The 21,699-nt window shown below is 42.0% G+C and overlaps 1 protein-coding gene across 4 annotated transcripts in view; it reads right to left on the bottom strand.

The window, feature by feature from the left end:
- The window catches only part of AFF2 (ALF transcription elongation factor 2), a 329,969-nt gene extending 311,094 nt beyond the window's left edge, over positions 1–18,875 (bottom strand). For 3 of the 4 annotated variants that reach the window (XM_074551555.1, XM_074551559.1, XM_074551556.1), the window contains exon 1: positions 18,547–18,873. In XM_074551555.1, the coding sequence (XP_074407656.1) occupies positions 18,547–18,593 (47 nt within the window). In that variant the 5' untranslated portion in view covers positions 18,594–18,873. Of the gene's footprint in view, positions 1–18,546 lie in introns of all 4 variants that reach the window. The other variant, XM_074551557.1, reaches the window with a different exon arrangement.
- Positions 18,876–21,699: the final 2,824 nt, after the last annotated feature.

Genomic DNA, 21,699 nt, shown 5'->3' with positions numbered 1-21,699 from the left:
AACTGCTTTTTCCACTCAAGTTCAAAGCAAGATCAACCCATTTAACTTCACCTGTACTTCCACTGTAGGCATTGAATACCCATCTCTGCCTGCTCCTCACAGATGCATCTCCTTGTGAAGAAAATCCAGACAATGTATGTCAGCAAGGTATCCTTTGCCAAGCCACAAAGACCACATCTCAGTAGCTCTGAGATCTGGAATAACTCTGAGAAATGGAAATACTAGTATCTACATATTTTACACCTGGATTCATCCATATTTCTCCAGAGCTTTGTCCATGCATTATTGAAAAGACAGTTTTACTGAGCAACAAGCTACATAGCAGGTTGAAACAATCAATTGTTCTTCCTGTGATGGACTTCAGACCGGGAGAGCTGCACCTTCCGACTCTTGGCTGCTCCCATAAACTACACTTTAAGCCCTGTCGAGGTTTAACACAGAGATCTGGGTCTTCCCAGATATACAGTTATCCATGTTTCTATTTCCTATCTAACAAAGCTGTCAACCAAAAGAGGCTGATGGAGACACTTCCCCTGTCACCGGGCTGCCAACTGAGGCATGACTGCAGTTACTTTTACTCTGATGTGGTGTAACGTACAGTTGTTACTACAAATACAGCCCCTTTCTTAAACCCAGCTTTTTATAAACTGTGCACCTGTGCAAGTTCAGAAGAGCAAATCTGGGGACTCCATGACAAACAGCCCTGATTCCCAGACTCGATTTGAGTATCATGCTCAAATATCACTGACTGAAACTGCAGCCACACACAGCACCTTTCACCACAGCCCTTCTCTTTGTCTGTGTGTTTATTTTACACTAATCACTAAAACATCACAGCACAAAGTGTTATGTTATCTCTGTATCCATCTCAATATCTATAATTACTTTCTCTTTTGTAAAAACTAGGACAGGGAGTTGTAGCCCTCAAAGATTACAGATACCCATCTTCCTAAGCCTGACTAAGCCTAAACACACAACAATTATAAGATGGTAAACAGCAGTAATTGTACACTAAATGTCTTTTTAAAGAGCCAAATGTGCACTTAAAGTTTAACTCCCACTCACTGCTGCTCTAGAACAAACAGTAAATTAGTGAATACAAAACTAAAAAAAAATAAAAAAAAAGCCCTGCAGCATGTTCCTCAGGCAGGAAGTAATTCTATTTCCCCCCCTCTTTTTTCAACCTTTGTAGACATAACGCAGGATAGTTTCAATAAAGCACTGCCTGCAGTAAAAGCATGTGATGATCTTGCAATCCAAACTAAAGTGTGATAATTACCCTGCATTAATGGAGAAGGGGACACACAGAGAAATAAACGACCCTCACCCCGCAAAGAAGTGCAGCTGTATTCTAATTTATCAACAGTCAATTTATTACCTTATGTACTTTCAGACTGTGGGTTTTTATTTGCACCTGTATGTCTCAGTAAAGTGCAGCTAGTTTCATGACCATTACAAGCAGTTAAAGCTTCCTCTTTTCACTGGAACAGGTGGCGTGCACAGGGCAGAAAACCATTCAGCTACTTTTATCCCACGTGCATCAAAACCAGCTCTGAGGTATCACTCCAGCCTCCTTCTCAGTGACTTTACAGACACCTAAGACACTGCACAAGTCTCTTGATACATTTGCTTTTTCTGGATTGCTTGGAGATTGCTTTGGGAATGTTTTGGGAAGGAGAATATTACCTAGCAAGGATGAATACAGAAGTCAGTCCCTAGAAGCATGACTGAGATGACAGTGTTCAAGAAGAGGAATAAGGGATTCCCCAGTTTCCTTCTGGAAGTGGCCAGACCTGAGCACAGAGGGAGAACCTTGTTCTGATAGGCAGAGGACACCAGTTTCCAGAGCTGTTTGCCTTATCCATGAGTAAGGAGAAGGGGAAAAAAGAATTAAAATATCTTACAAAGTAATAAAATGTAGCTGTGAAATGATAAAGGCTGATTGTTCTTGCAGCGTGTTATTGTGTGACAGCTCTCCTGACAATTAAAATGAAGAGGTTCTGTGCACTAATGGCAATGTCTATGGTAGACATAAAATATACTATAAATATTCCAGCATGCCCAAGAATGTCAGTGACATTTGTTGCTAAGAGGTATCATGTTTGCTTCTTCCATGTCCATTTCCATGTCTCCACTTGTAATACTGAGCTCTCAACCAGGAAATTCCCTCCTCCCAAGTAAAAGAAGAACATTTTAATACTGATACCTTTCATATGTCCAAGCAAAATTGTATTTGAAAGGTCTTTATTTATCTTCACAACTACAAGTCCCCAGAGGGTCTGTAAAGCCCAGTGTATACTCCAGTGTCCATTCTGCAAACACTCAGAGTGGGGCAGAGAGAGGTCATCTGCCCAAGAGGTTCCACCCAAAGCAGGGCACCCTCTAACTCCACATCTACCCTACAGCCATTACACTGGTTGGTGCTGTTATTTATTTCCCAACATTTACTACTGTAATAATGTCAGGAGACAAACAGGCCACACTACTCTGTGCCAGACAAATGGCTACAGAGGGATTCCACTGCAGCACAAAATCTGTAAGAATTAGCTGTCCTCACATAAAGTGCCACAGGACAGGGGAGAAAGGCAGAAGATATTCTGAAAACTTTGAGTTTTTCTGTTTTAGAAGTAAAACTTGAATATTTGAAGCCTCCCCAAAAGGGTTAGATTATTTATTTTGTTTTGAAGCATACCATCACTTTGAATACAGCAGTTAAGCAAATCAGCACCTGTCAAGTGTACTGAACTACTCTCTATTTAACCAAAATTTACTCTTAGTTCAGTCAATTAATATAAGCCTTATCAGGTTTATGATAATTAGCACACTTACTAAGAGAAGTAACAGCAGTAGAAATAGTGTCAAAGAAGAGCTCTGTTGTAGTTGGGTCTCACCAGAGACTCCTATCTGATCTCACCTAGTGATCTACTTGTTCTTGTATTGCCAAGGAGACCCACTTTTCCTGCTCTTAAACCAGACAAATTACTGTGACAAGAAGCAGGCTTAGGGTAGCTTCCATTCACAGATCACTTTAAGTACTTTACAGGTCATGTGCTATTAAACTACTTACTTTATCAATTTCTTTTGGCTTATCCAAGGCTAAACTGTTTTAGTTGGAGGAGGAGGACTTATTTTGCATTTTGTTTTGCTTTCTTATTTTTTATTACTTTTCTTTTCCTGTTTTATTTTTACCATGAATAGTTGAGAGCTGTTGGACCAAAAATAATTATAATGAACAAGGAAAGTAAAAATAAACTTTTGCTTTCCTTTGCTTTACATATATTGCTGAAGTGTACTTTAACATAGGCAGACTTCTTTAAGCAAGTACCACTTGGAGCAATCAATAAGGCCACTTTTTGGTAGCCTGTTTTAAAGGTAGTCCTTCAATGGCATTAAAGGACAGGTACAATTTAAACTCCTCACACAGAAGATGCCCTCTTGCCTGCCATTCCAGAACTTTAAGAATTTAATCAGAATTGTCAAATTCCACATCATTGCTTATACACATACACACTTTTTTGTGACTCTCTTGAACTGCAGGGTCATAAGGGTATAATTTACAGTGCAAAGCAGTGTTTTAAGAAAATAGTTACTCAAAGCATAATTGCTGGGTTTTTTTCCCCCAGCTTGAACTGATAATTTTCCTTTCCTTTTAAACTCATAACCATGAAGCCACATCATTAGTCCAAATTATTCTGAGAATAAGGCTAAAAGTTAATATACTTTAACAAAATTAGCCACTGCTTTAACAATAAAGGGAGTATTGTGCTATCCTTCACTTATCACTATTCTTAAATATTTGATATTAGATAAGACCTGGAGAAAAATGAAATCCATAAATTGCACTGTGGCATATTCTACAGGCGGGCAAGAGACTTTAAAGAAGGTGAGACAGTGCTATAAACCAAAATTCAAATCAGAAACTGAACCTTCATTTTAGATTGCCGGGCTTTTTAACGTTCAAGATAGACTGCAAACATTATTTTAACATTCTCTATTTTTGTAAGAGTACCTACAGAAGCAGAGACAATTTAATACAAGCTGAGTTGAACTTTAGTGAAGGTGTTTCCAGGCTATGTTTTTAAGAACATACTTGAAAGACTGGCAGAACAATCCAGTGCTCTGGTATTTTCACAAATTCAAAACAATGAGATACTTAAGACTCTATTCACACACACACAAAAAAATAGAATAAAGAAAAAATGGAGAGGAAAAATGGAGACTTAAATGTCTCTAAGTGGAAGAAACATTTCCCATCTCAACTTTAGCACTTTACTACTGACATACAATGAAAAAAAAGTGCTTGTATATAACCCAGCCATGTCAGCAGCAAAATGAATCTCTGGGCTGTGCAATGATCTAAGAGAATCTGAATGGGCATATGGGAACAGCTCATTTTGCAAGACCTCCAAAACCAACCTACTGATAAACACCGGAGGGTGCCTGACTGCCTGAATACTCTCATGCTTATTTGTTGTTATTCTTATTCATTACTGAGTCATTATTATTATTTAAGTGCCGACAATGCACTTGTGAACCAGAACAGATGCAAAATATCCTGTGCTAATGAGAAAATCAAAGCCTTTCTCATATTAGCAATTTCATATTATAGGATCTCTTTATTTTTGCCAATAAAGCACAAAAGTAATTAATACAGCAATATTTTCTTATTGTTCATGAGTAAAGCAAGTAAAACTGCTCAGATTCCGCTTTGGCTCTCACCCCTACCAGCACAAAATACAATAAATACTATTGAAGAATTCCTACTAAGACAGCTGCCAAATAAAATACAACAAAAATCTCTCATAAAAAGCTGTTCTCTGTTTATTCAGAGATAGAGTCAGTACTCCTCACTGAAAATGAACAGTGTGGCACTGCTCTTTCATATTTAAATACTTAAGCTGTGTCTTATTGCTGTAACCACCTCACAGGGTAAGTTTTTAACTGGAGGCTGGAAGGTGACATTAGTCCTCAGTGTATTACCAAACTATGGGTCCATTCTTGAGTAACCATTAGAACAACACATACGGAACACACACTCTTCACCCCCAAAATGATGCTACTATATACACAAGGAATCTGGCAAATACTTCCATTTAAATATCAGTGCACACAGCAGATGTCAGGTTTGGACATTCTCTGATAGCAGCAATGGATGTGTGCTGCTGCCTTGTCCAGCTTCAGGATGACACCTCGAGCAGTGCAGGTTTGATGGGAAGGAGGGTGGCTGGGGAAGGCTCCCTGCAAAGTCAGCTTCCCTCAGGGCTGCTGGAGCTGTGTCTGCTTCTCATGACCACCCAGTTTTTAAGCAAGGTCACAGATACTGGAGCTGCTTTATTGTGTGTAAGTAACCCTGCAGCAGAGGATACTTCAATTTAGCTGAGGAGGTTTCCATTTGGGTACAGTATCCTGTATCTTGCCCTCAGCAAACCAACCTGTGCACACTCCCCAGATCTGGCCCCAGAAACTCTCCACCTCAGCAAACATTCCTGCCCTTTTGAGGACCATTCTGCATCATGGGAATGCATATGACCAAATCACTTTCGTGAAAAGTAAAGGGTCTTTCCCTTCAATTTCAGTAAGGAACAAAATGACTCAGCCATGACTGCAGGGCTCAGCAGTGAGCACAGCACTGCTGCAAGACACTGGCCAAGGCAGAGCAGAGCTAAGCCCTGCTGTCACTTCTCCTAAAAGAAAGCATGAAGAACAATATGTGAGTCTTAAAGTCTTGTTCAAGAAGCTTGCTGGAATCAGAGACAGGCCCAGTCCTGTGCTGGGAGTCAAATGGGTATAGTTCTGTGTGAACTCTTTGGCAGCCCAAGCCCAGCACAAGCCCCATTCCCACCCCAGTGCTCCCACTGTGTCTGCAGGAGGATCCCTGACCCAGAAAGGAGCCTAACCACACATTTTATATCAAAATGCTCCTACCAAATCAAAGTATGTGGGCAAAGCAGCCAAGATTCAAATGACAGAGACAGTAAAACTAAAACATGCATCAACAATGAAAATGTAAATGAAGTTTTGTCCTCAGCAAGTCCTCAGAAGGGGGAACTGAGATCCTCAGAAGCTGCCTTGACTAAAAAGACAACTGAAAGAGTTTGATAGTACCTTCTAGTTCAACACCAGAATCCAAGACAACCTCATGCTCAGAAGACCGAGTCTGGCCCTAAACACTCAATAGGATTAAATAAAAATGGCAAGATTCTTACATACAAATAAGAAAACATATGTGGAAAGATCTACTGATACTACTTTTTGAAGGTCTACAACTGCTAGTTGTAACAGCAGCATCCTGTCAGTGACACACATTTCAACAAAAGGAATAAAATACACAAACAATAAATAAACCCCCCAGCAACAGTGGAACAAAAAATGCCTAGATTTCCATTAAATGCTAATTTAATAAAATCAACAACCATGCATCTGAACTATAAGTGTTTTCAAAAACCAGTGGAAGTGTGACAGATGAATGACAGTTGATCACAAGTGACAATTCACACTGAAGTCCAGAGGAATGCTCAGCCTTCACATCCCCTTAAATCAGCCTTGAGTTAACACCCACTCATCCTTCAGTGCACACTCACTGCCCAGTGACACAGGCACACCCACAGTGAGGGGCTGGGGTACTGGAGCACCTGCTGAATTCTGACACACACAAACACACGTGGCCATGCTGCTACAAGCCATCACTTTCTGATTTCTGACAGTCACCCTTTGCCCACACCCCTGTTTGCTCCTGGCTGGCTATGTTCTTGGCCAGAACATTTATAGCCCCTGGTATTATCCCTCCAAAGCTGTGACGCATTCTTAACCACAACTCTGAGAACACACTGACATTATAATATACAAACATGTAGGGAAGATATACACACTCAGACACACCAGGGGATAAAACAGACGGGGAGGAAATGAGGAACTTTATGTTACTGTCTTTTCTAATGAGATAGAAAGTGGCAGATGTAAAGATTTCATTCAACCAACAATCTCTTTTATGATATGAATAAACTACTAAAACAGATTTAATCCTTTATAAAATCAGATTATAAGAAGCAGACAAAATCACAAGTTTATTCAATACGCCATCTTATCCAGTGTGACTAATGCATTATTTGTATGAAGTTAAAGTGGCGCGTTGGAAAGCTATGAAATAAATCAAACGCTCTACTTTATGTAATCTTAACAGACAGATCCCATTAGGATTCTACTATGCATAGCTGTTGGTTAAAATCATTGACCAGTATCCTTATAAATTAATCAACTGAGGTAATGCTGGCTTGGCTGTCATCATTTATTCCTAATCTACATTTAGAATTCAATTCAACTTTTCAAGCCCTTTAGAACAGGTTTATCAATTCTCTCACCCTTGCTTCAGACATCAACCTAACTGGTAATTGTTTACAAAAGACCCAGTACAATGGAACAGTATCTTTTTTGTTCCTTTTCTTTCCACAGATACCACAATGCATATAGACACTGCATTATATTTAGTTAGAAAGATATTAAATCTTAACCAAACATTCTAGCCTGCCTCAATTTTTTGATGAGACCTTTTATCATTGAAGTTGAATTTGCAGGCAGATTGTGTGAGTTTACACAAGTGAGAATCATTACAAAATCTAAAATAACCCTGATCTGGTTTAAAGGCAGCTAGCAGAATATTTTTGGTTATAGATATACGGGGGGGGGGGGGGGGGAAAGCCTCCTAGATATCAGGTTATTTGTGGAGCTCTAATGTGTTTTCAAACATATGACTTCTGTGTTATGTCTGTGTATTTTATGCAGTTTCTAGTCATGTTTGTTAGATGTCTGCATGTCACGTACTGCAAGATTCATGAGCAGTCTACAACCAGGAAAAATTCTCACACAACAGCTTGTCTTGGGTAATGGGGAAAGAAACAGCAGAGTGAAGTGACAGGGAAGTGTATTATTTATTATCCTGATGAGGATAACACCTAGTCATGGTCCACGATCCAAACATGCTCACTGTCCTGCTGACAGAGCTACAATTCTGAATGAGAGCACAGGTGTTTCCCTACACAAATACCAAAACTCTCTTTAATTATATTCCCTTATCTATAATCCCTCCATGGGCACATTAAAAACCAGTCAGTTTGGGCAAGGGCTCTTTAAAGAGAGAAGGGAAGACTGAGCAGTAACAAAAACATTGCAATAGATTGCATAATATTTCTGGAGCTCTGCCACAGAGTAGGTAAAGCTCATCTGCTCCCAAAATGAAATGAGAAAGAAAGGGAAGCTGTGGCTGAGTATGGTTTAGAGTTCACTAAATCAATGAAAAACTTCAACCAGCTGCAATGGCCTCCAGCTCAGCCCTCTAGTGCAAATTTACTGGCCCTCAGACAACTATCAAAGCCACAAAGACAATGCTTCCAAGTATGTATGACACTAATCATCTCCCTAATTGCCTAAAAATGATACACAGGATTTCAACAAAAATCATTCCCTTCTTCAAAGACACATTGTTAATTTCATATTCAAATTCCACCAGCATAGTCTATTAAAACACATATATGAAAATACCTCCTACATTTCAGGGACATAAAAAAAAAGACCATGAATTGTTTTTGCTGCCTGTTTTCCCTTGAACCTTGAAAGAAAGGACCTCAGAATAAAATTTTGCCCTGTATTCTTTTTTTGTCCAATCACAAGGATGTACTTTTCCTCGTGCTTGCTGAATGCAACACACTAATTTGTATCCCCAAGTGGTATAAATAGAAAATATGCTCAGTCTAATAACATATGTGAGGAAAACTCATGCCCAGGGTTAACCAACAAAGCAGCAGCGATCTGCTAGAAACAAAGGCAGCTGGCTCAAAGAGCAACAATGCTTCTGAAAAACTGTGGATGTACTATTCAGTGAGCCATCCAAGGGATGACGTTTACTTATGCTACAGCTGCATATACAAAGCTTTGCTATAAGATCTGGTAAATGACAAGTCTTCTGGAATGACAAGATGGTTCTCTCTCCAAAAAGTCCATGGCCTTCACTGTCCAGCTATACTAGCAGGGCAAATTACATGAAGTGTACACACTATAAATAAATTCTGCCCTTCAGAAGAGTTCTCTGCTTTGATTATCTTCTCTTGCACTGGCCAAATCCCACCATTTCTCTTTACAGGCTTGCCTTCCCCCTACTAATATATCTGCCTAGGTTTCTGTCTTCCTCTATCAACATAAACATTCATAAACATTAAGGGACTTAACCTCATGACACCCCCACAGAATAGGAAAATATACCCATCAGACTTGGCAAGCAGTGAAGTGGAACTCAGCTGCACTCCTGACCAACAATGAGCCCTTCTGCAAGTCACTTCTCTCTTCCCACTCCTCACTGTGCAAGGAGGGGTGATAGCAATGACTTCTCTGGAAGTCTAACAGTAAAAACTGGAGATACACTTCTCACTTCACAAAAGGAGGTAAAGCAGAGACAAATCATTATTGGTTGAAGGGTCTCTGGCTAGAAATATCACCCCATTTTTCTAAATATGCGTCTGACATCATCAGCACAAATGTTACATCCAACACAAGGATCTCTGTGCACCAGCTATGCCACAATCAACACCATTTGCTTTTCTTGTAGGTAACACTGTACAAGCAAGCCAGTGAAGGACTATGTAGCTAGAGTGAAGTTCATAGTAGAGAAAATGTCAAAAGCAGCTCCCAGCTGACACCCATGAAGATGAAAAAGTGAGCAGAAAGACCAGATAAAGGTAACTACACAGCTGGCCCTTCTCTCTCATGCTTTGCACCTGAACAAAAAAAAAAAAAATAAAAAGGCAAATCACCACAGAAGTAAATACTATTGCCTCACCTTTGACAGATTCCAATGACTTTGCAAAGGCAGTAAAGTAGCTAGCCACAGTACCAGTGAGAGAATCCATGTTCTGTTCCTAAAAAGATATATTCACCTTGATTTCACAAACTTAAAAATGACAACAACCCTTTCCAGTATCACCAAAAAAAAGCAATGCAACTCAGTTCCTTCTCCAAGCAACCACTAGCCCTCAGCCACTGGCCAATGCCTCAATTCCTTCACCTACCCCTCTTCAAAGGCTTGGTGGGCTTGGTGAAGACAAATGGGCTTTCCAATGTGCAACCAAGCAGAAAGCCATGAAAATCAAAGGGCTGCTTTTTGAGTAAATATGAGCTCCAAAGCCATTGTCCTCTCCCACAGAGGAGATCTACAAAAATGCTTACTATAGCATGTGCACAGTATTCTTTACAGCTCTGCCTCCCTGCTGACCACCAGCCCCAGGGCTCACTCCACTTCCCATGACAATCGGCTTCACCACACCCACTGACTTGTATTGGAACTCTTTCAGGGACCCTAACTAATGAGTTTTTAAACACTTGTAGACAGAGAAGATAATTCCTCATCATTATTCTTCATAGGAAACACCAGGAAGAATGTCACTCCATTGTTCTACAGGAAAGAAACTGGAAGAAAAATCACCCCCACATTCAAAAGAGCAGCCCAAAGCTCTCATACATGAACTGGCTGCCTCCCAAGCTATGGGGGTCTCACCTGAGAGTTCAGGACAGAGAACTAAAGCATGTGCAAACTTCTGAAAACATCTCTTACTCTGGCATGTCTGCACACTAAGAGGTCCATAACCAACAGACATATAATGTTCCAAGACAGTATTCTCAAATACAAGCGTGGCTACTGACAGCAGCACAGAAACAGAATCACCTAAACACTGTATTACTCAGTTACCCTCATGACATGAGACTGAAATAAATAGGAATGGGAGACCTTAATAAGACTTTATATTTAAAGCTTTGCATTTGCTTTCTCTACTGACAATTATATGTTCTTTTTCCACACAAGAGAAATCTTGACCTAAACCAATAATAAAGGCCAAAAAAAAAAAGAACAAGTAAACTTACATAACATGCTGTTACCCTCAGACATAAAAATATTTTAAATAAAAAGCATTCCATTATGAAGCCACCTTCTCAACACAGATCATAAGCCACCAAGGACTGCTCTGCTTTCACCCAGTGTCACTTTCAGGTGTCTATCACTTTGCAGGCTGCAGATATTATCACCTATCAAAAGAGCCTACATTTGGACGTCCAAGAAAACTTCTGAGCTACAATTGAATCCTGCCAACAGTCCATGTAAATTAGTGCCAAATGGAAAAAGCACTAGTCTCAGTAGTAAGGCTTCTGCAGGTTTGAGCCCCAGGCACTGGCAATGTAGAGCTACAGAATTTACTCATTCCACAACATCATGCACACCCACAGCATACAAAAATAGCTATTATAATGCTTGTCAAAGGAACAACTCAGTGATTTTTAACTTGGTGCTCTATCTTGTTTTCTTCTTTGCTGGTTGTTAATACCCCACCCCTATAACTACATATAATTATGAGTGGGCTATTCATGTCTTACTATAACTGGTAGCACCATGCAGCATGTGAGTCAGGAATCTGAACTGCTGACTACAGCTCCTCACTAAACAAGTCTTACACACCACACATAGTAAATGGCATTCCCTATTCTCTGCTCCACCTACAAGGAAAACCAGCTTCCAGTTGTGGTATCATCACCAACTCTCCTTAAAACTCACCATCCCAAATTCCATGAAATAAGGACTCAGTTATAATCTCCAGCAAAAAGACACAGATCAACAGCTGAGGTCACAAGGAAAAAATATTTCAAGTGAGAGTTTTCTTCTCTCAGTGGCTTCATTTGAATATATTAATAAAATGTTATTAAAACATTATATACAATTTTACCAAAGAAACTACAGACATTTGCTTAAAAGTCATAACAATTTATGTCGTTGATCTGCTATGTACAAGTTGAGAAATAGTCTCTTCATGATAAAACACTTTGTAACAGCTGGGAAGTTAACTGCAGGAAGTTTTGGGTTATTCCCTTACCTCAGCTCTCTTGTTCCACATTACTTTTTCAGCACTACGAGCCCAGCCTTGTAAACCCATCAAACTGACTGCACTCAATAGCAGTCCTGTTGAAATTTAGGAGCAATATACAATTTTTATAAAGTTTCTTCAAAACTGGACTCCAGTACAGTGTATTTGAAAACAAGCCCTCAAGCTCATTCCCTGACAATTTCCTCACAAATAAAGGCTTAACATCATACGGCCTTAGTGAGAATCTTTGGTCATACAACTGTCTCATTAGAAGTTATTCAAAATGGAGCTTAAAAGCTCCTGACACACACACTGACATCCTTCCTCTCATTTTTTTAATCTCTACAGTTGTCCATTAGTCAGGAGTAATGTACCTTCTGACCTCTGACCAAAGCTATTAGAACAATTTAAACAAATATTTTGGTTACAAAGCATCAACACAGAACATTCAGTAACAATAAAAGGATGAAAGAGCTGTCTTTTAGAGTCACTGTTGTGACTTCCTGACCATGTTATATTATGGAAGGTTACACTAACTTGACATCTTACTTGATTTACAACCTTTTTCAATGCTTAAGAAAGAATTTGCAACATTGCAAAACCCAGAATTGTGGCACATTTTCAGTTTTCAGTGTTAATAGATGTTTGATGGCTTTAGAAAATCTATTCTGCTAACTGCAATCAAGAGAAAAGATTCAAGCTTTCCCCTCCATTTTTTCTTTTCTTTCCGTAAAAGAAAGGCAGTAAATTTGAATTGGACAGGTTCAGAATTGGGCTCTGAGGAGTTTTTCTACATGCATAGTATTAGGCATGCGCAGGGAGCCTTGCTGATCTGGGCATTAGAGAGTTGCTCCACATTTAAAGAAGTCTGCCTTTTGGCCAAAATGGGCAAATCAAGGGCTCTCTCCAGTCAACTGGGAGCTCCTTCACTGGCATCACTGGCCACTGACTCACACCAAGGCTGGAGGAAGACACAGACTCCTCATGGCATTTATTGACTATATGCATTTAACAGACATTCAGGAACCAAATCCTTCCAGTCCCCGACACAAAAATAATTTCATTACCTCAAACTAAAGGCACAGGGAAAATACAGGATAGGGTCTATCTGTTTAGATGCTTATTCTAAATGCTTCATGGGTTTAAGGCATAAAATGCTTTTTTCAATTCCTCTAGATTTTTTTTTAATGAGATTTAATATTTGCATTCTTTCTGACTGCCCAGTTATTGGTGCAATCATGTAAAGCTGCTGTAGATTTCAGGGAAATAGATGGGCACTGTACAGGCAAAAATAACATCTGCTTTCACTACCATATACATGAAAAACTGGGATTGAGTCATTAGTAAAACACATTGAGCATTTTGGGAGTGATCAAGGACGCAGTCTGGTGAAACCTAAGCTGAAATCAGAGTTGTTTTAATAGGATCTCTCATGTGCTTAAAGACACATACCTGTCTATGGGCTCTGATAAATTAAGGCCCATGTGCTTTTTCTAAGTTTAGCACAACTTTTATCGCATCTCAATGTTGGACATTTTTCTTTACCTAGATAAAAACAATTTGGGCCTTTAAAAAGGAAGAATTTTGGTAACACGAAAAGCATCATAACACACCTTCCACAATGCTGGAGCATATTGCCACAGTCCTAAGAAGCATAAAAAGACAAGCAGTGCCCATGCATTTTCTCAAACATAATTTAGTATATTTAAGTTAATAATTTGCAGAATGTCACATTTGCCACTCTAAATTATTTAGAAAATTCCAGGTTGCAGAAGTACTCTTGTCAGACAAAAGGAATAATTTTGCTTTACTGAAGGACCTGCATCATAGTACCATCTTTTACTAAGAAGAAAACCCCAAACAATATAATTGGCATTCATGTACAAACTGCTTAAATGCTCTCAAGTTCTGCTTGGCTTCAGAATAGCTGAACAGCACCTGAAGTATCTACTCTCCATCCCAATTTGTATATTTTAAAAAACATTAAATTCTTGAATGAATCATTAGGAAAACAATTCAAATGATGTTAAACTGATAGTAATTTTGCCTCATAGGATAGATGTGAGCTTAATGTTTGCAAACAGCCAAATTCTTTCAAGATTTACACTCCATGAAGTTCAATATCAGCCAGGGAACAATTACTAAATCAGGATGTACTTCAAGTACAGGTTTTGGCCCAAGACTATTTTTGGTCTTGTTCAGCTGCTTGTTTTGACAGCATCTAATCCCCCTCACACACCCACCAGTGGCCACACAATCTATGCATTTACACTTTCAAAGCAAATTTAAAACAAAACATTCTCAAATAATTACTCGTGGATGTCTGTAATACAAATCCAAAAAGTAACTGCAATCCAACTGTAATATTTCTTAGGGAAAAGAAAGGGACAGGGAGAAAAATCTTACAGAATCCTTCAAAATGTGACCTTTTCATACACTAATGCTCTCACATCACCCCATGAAAATTTTTAAAAAAATTAAATCTAACTGCCAAAGAGCTTATCTACTCTATTTCACACATTCCCATCAGCAACACAACACAGTTTCCACGTTTAGAAGATTTTTCATTTAATGAGTTATTACAATCCCTGATGAAAGAACAGTAACTGAGAAGGTCTTCTGCAGGGGCACAAGGCAGAGAGGGAGGCAGGAGGGTGGGTGAAGAGGGAGAAATCGCCAGGGCTGGAACTGAAACAGTTCACCTTTGTCTGGAGAGCAGGATCACCCCCTCCAGGTTGAGGACTATGCTGAAAGAGTGCGCTGCTGTGGCATGCAGCGTTTCTCCATTCACACAGGAGAGGAACCTGGCCCACAGATGGCCTGTTCTCAGCTTTGTCAGCCACAAACAGACCTTTGAACTTTCTATTTATATAACAGTTTAGTGAGTTTAAGCCTCTTCCTGTATAACTGGCAGTTTGCTGGTTTTTGCTGTAATTAGGCTACTTGTGATACATAATATAACATAGGAAAAAAACAAGAAGCTTGTTTCTCTTCAGGGCTAAGCCTTCCTCCTTGCAACCATACAGCTAAGATGACAGGTACCTGCTCATCTTATTTTACCTTGCCAGGTTTTGATTTACATACCTCAATATGCATTTTTCTGCTAAGTATTTTCTCAACTTCCACTTTTTTAAAGATTGGAGGGCTTAAAAATATTAATACCTATGACAATCAAGGTAATAAACCAAGAATTTTTCTGCCTTTGTTTGTGCTAGTGAGGAGTATATATTCCAGGGTGGTTGGGTCTTTGTGGGGTTTTGTTGTTTCCCAGCTGCTGATTAATGACACCACCTTGCTCCATAAGCAGGTTCAAATCTAGCCACATGGTCCCAGGCCACAGCAAGATTTCATTTACTTGGTTACCACAGACAAGCATGGAAAGTGATTTAAAAGATGAAATTTGATTTTTAACAGCAAGTGGTCCCCTTGGTGCACACAGGCATTCAAGCTTTTCATTATATCCATCTCCCTTTCTTTCTCCCTCATAGAATGGCTCATATTAAATGCAAGCCCAGGTGAACACTTCTTATTCATCCAGGAATCATAGCAGACTTCAGCTTTGGCCCTTTCATCTCATCCTGAGTTTACATTTACCTAAATTGTTTTGGGTATTTTTCAGTTTTTTTCAAGTCTGGCAAAACATCCACAAGGATATTTGTGGCCTCATTTTACACATTTTACCCCAATGTTAGCAAAATCCCGACACCAACTATCAGCCACCTTCCTAATCACATTCACAACGACGAGTCAATGAAACATCTCATTCTTGTACTACTGTGATCTCACCTAATATGGGAAACTAAAGGGCTGATTCTGCAGTTTGTGTCATCAAGACAAAGCTCCCACTAATCATCTGGAAGGCCAGGTGAGAATTTCAGCACATGTGCAGTGCCACTGCACACTGTAACAATCATAGCTCTTGAGAAAATATGTTTCAAGAAGTGACACAAAAATGTACCTCCATTGGAGGTGGGGGGAAATTAACTATATTTTTCCCATCGACGAGTAACTTTCACAAAGTCATTTCCTGGTATAAAGGCAAGGCAAAGAAAGTTTACCTTAACATCTTTTAATCAGATTTTAAAACAAAAACTCTGCTCAAGCTATAAATATTTTTTTAATATATTTCTCAGGCTAACGATGTTTCTGTTGTACTTTGCATACAGATAATACAAACACCCACACATACAGTAGGCCTGAGCTTGCCTTCTTAGTGATTGCAGCACAGATTAAGAGAAGTTTTGGGTTTGCAAGGAATGCAGAAGAGGGTCCCTAATTGCCTTATAAATGCTTGTGAAACACGTTCTACAAAGGCCAGCTCACAGGCAAAAGGAGGGCAGCTTCGAAATAAGAAGTAGCAATTCACACATCATGTCATATGCACTTATTTGCAAATATTACAAAGCAACCACACCATATTGGATACAGAGACAAAATTAATAAATCTTGATGGATGTGCCTGCATATTCCTGGGTGTGTGGAGACGATGTATGTACAACACATTACATACATACACGTGTTTGTGGACAGAGGAGCTAAATTTAACTCTCTGTAAGCTATGCAACTACTTGTCAGAGACAAACATATTTACATGTATAATAAAATACATGTCACATTTGTGTAGACACGTAGATTATGTACCCACATGTTATATATGCACTTACATATACTAATTGGATTGCTAAAAGCTAAATGCAACTTGATCTCTGCAGTAAGTATGTGTGAACGCCTGTGCCACATAGAGAGTTTGAGCAGATATCAAACTGTTAGAAACAGTCAAAGTAAAAATGTTCTCCCATCATGAACCCTAAAACCACTAAAAACAATACATTTCACAGTAGAAAAAACAGCAAATAGAATTTTAGTATGAGAGGCAATATATTCATATTTTATGGAAAAACCGAGGCACGAGAGTTCCCCTCTTTCTGATGCACATCTCTAAATCCATATAAAACCATGGTCAAATGAAAGTAAATTATTAAGCAAACACTAAACTCAATACCTATAAATGCTTAGTATTTGAACTACACCCACATATTGGGTTGTAACAGCTTCTATTAAATTAATGTTACCCACATTATAAATTAGGCAAATTGTATGCAAATATTATTTGAGTGGTAATACGGTGGTTATCAGTTGTCTGCAAAATAAATTAGTGTAGCATAGTAAAGATAGCGTAGTAGAAGCATAATATTTAATTGAGCACTAATTTTATTGTGATTATTACTTTTAAATAACAACAGCATGATTATTAAAAAGATGTAATACAATGGATTATGCAGAGCTGATAAAACATGCACATGATCCAAAACGCCTGCTTACAGATTAATATTGATATAGTGTAATTTATGGTTGTGAGGATTTACTCCCAATTGCTGTAAAATGGAACCTGACAGGTATTTGGTTCTGATTACTATGGATTTGCAAGTATAGCTGTTAGACCGTGTTTGGCCAAATGATAGTTATTAAGATGATATATTACCTTTTTCCTAGAATACCTTTATATTATCAACAAAGTAAAGTAAACCCTCTGCAAAATACGAGGTCCAAATGCACATACATACACATATATAATCTGTGTGGCATTTAGAGATTAGGATCACAAAATACAGTATTTTAGTCTTTCTTCCTTAGCAAACTGCACTCCAGCCTAAAAGCATTTAACAAAGCAGTACCCAACCTCTGAATTTCCCCATGCATAGTTAAGGAATTATATTCGCTAAATTGAAAAGTAAAGAAAGAACCAATAAAACCAGCCAAAGAATAAGCATAATCTCATTAACCAGCCACAGAAGTGACTAAGTACCTACCTAAATTCTAACTTTCCCAGCTACTTGTCACCCATCAAAAATTCCTTAACATTCACTTTGATAACAAGTTTACAATGCACTCAAATAGATGCACTGATCTTTTAAAGGTGTGCACCTATTTGCAGAGAAAAAGAAACCTAAAATTCCATTCTTAAAATAAATGGAAATAAAAGAAAAATTATGCGGAGACGGGCAGGAAAAAAAAGACCTGTTATAATAATATCACGGGTACTGATCTTGCCACTTCCAAAACTAACTTCAATAACGCTTCATCTAGAATAGGAAACCAGCAAAACCAGCAACAGAAGCCCCCACACCGATCAGAGCTACAGCCGAACTGTGCCACACAGCGAAACTACAGTTGCGGTTCTCCCCGTGAAAGGAACATTGTCAGTGACAGCAGTAAACACAACATTAGCAAAGCCGCGATCCCGGGGAACATCGCCGCCCCTGCTCGGGAGGGGGCTGCCACCGCTGATCGCAGCCGGCACCCGGCACCTCTCGGCGCTGCCCTGCGGGCCAACTTCGCCCCCCGCCGCCGCGCTCCGAGCGCTGCTCCCCAGCCGGGGCCGCGGAGCGTGGCTGGAGCCGGCCGGCACCGGCTGCCCCGGCCGGCCCCGCTGCCCGCGGGCGCAGCGCGGACCCGCTCCCCGCTGGCACCGGGTGCTGCGCCCCTCAACAAAGGCTACGGCACCGGGGGAGCGAGCAGGGAAGGGTAGGAAGGAGGCAGCTGGAAGAAGGAGAGGGGTGGAGAGACGGGGAGGGGAGGTGGTGCGGGAGGGGGAGAAACCAAAACCAAGAAAAAAAAAAAAAACAACCCACCACCCGAAAAAACCTACCACTGCTGCTCTAAGTCCCAGTCCCTGAAAAAGTCGAATAGGTCCATAACGATGTGGTGGGGAGACTCAGAGAAGTGGTGCCCCCTCCCCGCCCCGCAGAGCCGAGCCGAGCCCAGCCGGCGCGGCTATCGCTGGCCGGCCCGCATGGGCAGCGGCGCCGCGGGGAGCGGCGGCCGCCGCGGGGCCGCGCGGAGCCGCCCGGGGTGGCGGAGCGCCGCCGCCGCCGCCAGCAGCGCGGCGCGGCTGTGCCCGGCTGGGAGAGGCAGCGCAGCGGCGGCGGCGGCCCGGCGCACACACACACAGACGGGCGGGCAGGCTGCCTCGCACACCGCGAGGGGAGGAGCCGGGGCGGCCCGAAGCCGCGGCATGGAGCCGCCGCGGCAGCACCGCCGGGATCCGGCGGAGCCGCGAGCCCCCGCCGGGAGCGCGGGGAAGTTTAGCTGGAAGGAGGAACTGCGGGGATGCGGGGAGCGGAGCGGCTTCGCGCCTGCCTGGGGTCGGAGAGGGGGACAGAGAAGGGGGAATAGGGGAGAGAATTTAAAGAAAAACAAAAAAACACCAAACATACACACACAAAACCAGGCATCTCTAATCCTATCATTTAATTGCCAAAGCCAGCTCCTGCTGGCTGTGTGGACAAACCTGCCTGCACGGACATGGCAAGGCCAGAGCTCTGGGTCAGCTGCACTGCGAGATGCAGGATGGCAGGCAAGGGTCAGAGCAGAGTCAGGCTGGGGCAGCCCAGGAAGGTGGGATGAAGAAAGCTCTCCCGAGCCCCATGAGGTCTGGATCCAGGGGAGCACCCCACTCTCCCACTGGGATGATGACCCTTCCCTCTGGGCCTGTGGTGGGCAGTGGCACTGCTCACCTACGAGCATTAGTCAGGTCATTGTCAGGAGCATCCCAGAGCTCCCTACAGAATCTACCCCAATCCCCCACCAATCTCAGGGAGAAGCCAAACACAAATCCCAGGCTGCCCCTACACTTAAGCACTAAGGGGCCCACTGCTCCCTTCCTCCCCTAAATGAAATTATTCTCTACCCAGATTCACACTTTCATATCTGAATTGCCTTCTTAACAGTAACCAGTGCCTTATGACTTTTCACATCCATTTCATATTTATAATACTTCAAATACATATACCCACTGAGCAAACAAGTGCATACATTGGTTTTGCAAAGACAAGACCAAAGCCATCTTCATTTTTACTCCAGTCTTCCACAGAACCAATCACAGAACTTTCCTGAGTGCCAGCAAGTCTTGAGGACTTGGTGAAGTTTGAAATGACCCTTATTTTGGTGAGGACCTGTCTCCACAGCTGTGTCCCAGCCCCAGGAGACTCAACACAGCTGGTGACAGCAGCCAGCTCTGCCACAGACAGCACTCCAGACAGGCACCACAGACAGGCTCCAGTGAACCCTCTGGCAGGAACATCAGGTGCACACAGCATTTCCTTTCTTGCATCTGTTTCCACCACTGACTCAAACACACTACTCTGGCCCTCAAGCTTTAAAATATCATGAGTTGGGCCCCTCTGTTCACTCATTTTAGCAGCAATGTTGGTTTAAAGGCCCCATTCAAAATCCTAATTTGAATACTTTAGACATGGGAGGTGGAGTCACACTTTCAAAATTTCACATTTCTCAAGATGCAGGTACAGAGAGGTTTTTTAATAAACAATTACTATTAATAAAACTAAAAGCCTAGTCTGTCACCTAATCACTTACATTCAATATCTTCCCTATTTTCAGTGCATTGAACTTCAACGCTTTCAGAGCTCATTTCAGCAAAAGGGTGGGAGATCCTTCATCACCAAGCAAACCTGCTGTCCCCATTGACAAGCAATAGCAGAGGTAATGGATCTCCTCAAAAGTTGCATGTATGGCACCTGGAGCTCCCCAAGCACCCTGTGCCCTCAGGTCTGTGACAAAATTTATGAATGAAGCAGCTTTTTACTGTCAGTTTCAAATAGTTTTTTACTGTCAGTTTCAAACAGCTTTTTGCAGTCAGTTTCAAACCCTCAAGGATGCACCTGAGTGCCACCAGTGGGGACACGCAGCCCACGCTCCACTGGAGCCCTGTGCCCCACACACATCTGTTCCCACAGGGGTGCAGGGACAGAGCCGTGCCCAGCCCTGTCCCCAGGGACACAGCAGCCACGATTGGCTACACGTGGCCTGGACACACAGCAATGGCACGAACCTGCTCTCCCAGACCTGGCCTGCAGGAGCGAAGGGCTGGGGACATGTCGGGTGTAGCTGCCGCTCCCTTAGTGCCCGGCTGCCGGCACAGGGATCCAGAACCTTCTGCAAGGCCCCAGCTCGGGGGCAAACACAAGCACGAGGCTGCCCCAGCTCTGCCTCCACACAGCGAAGGGTTCATTTACCCGAACTGCCAGGAATAGAAAATTCAGCTGCCCTCAGCATGACCTCTTTTACAGTTATAGTGGAAAATACAACTGCGGTTCCCAGCACCTGCAACAGCTCAGAACGGGGATAATAAGATCAGCAAGGCTTCCTGGCCCTGTGCTCTGCGGCCCGGCCCCGCAGCCTGCCACAAAGGGGAGTGCTGGCTCAGCACGGGCAGGCTCCGCTTTTGCCGCCGAGGCTGCAGACGGGAGCCCTGCTGCCATCCTGCCTGGCCCTGCTGCCATTGCACCGGCCAACTGCTATCCCGCCCGGCCCTGCTGCCATTGCACCCGGCCCTGCTGCCCCATCCCCGCCCGGCCCTGCCCGGCCTGCTCGACCAGCCCAGAGCCGTCTTCCTGGCAAAAATGCTCCTCGTGGGTGGCTTGGGTGGTTGTCCCCATTTAGAGGAGAAGGAGTCCTGCCTCCTGCCAGTGTCCCTCTGGTGAAGGCACAAATGGCCAGACCCCTCTGGTGGCTGCTCTGGCCAAGGTGTGGGTGGACTCACGAGCTGAAAACACTGAAGTTACTGGAGGTGCTGGGCTTGCACCAGAACAGTGAAACTTCCCACCTCCTTCATCAGGTTCAGCAGCAAAGAGAGGAGAAGAGAGTTTGAGGCAGGGAAGGGGCATTCCAGCCTCATCCTCTTTCAAACCTACCTACATCCCTTGATAATCTCTTTACCCAAAGTACTTCTGTAATCTATATGCAAAGGAATGTACAAAGCCAACGAGGAAAGTGTGAACTA

This window comes from Zonotrichia albicollis, chromosome 14 (assembly GCF_047830755.1).
Source record: "Zonotrichia albicollis isolate bZonAlb1 chromosome 14, bZonAlb1.hap1, whole genome shotgun sequence".
Classification (NCBI taxonomy): Eukaryota; Metazoa; Chordata; class Aves; order Passeriformes; family Passerellidae; genus Zonotrichia; species Zonotrichia albicollis.
Note: the sequence above shows the minus strand (reverse complement) of the source record. Positions and strands in the feature narration are given on the sequence as shown.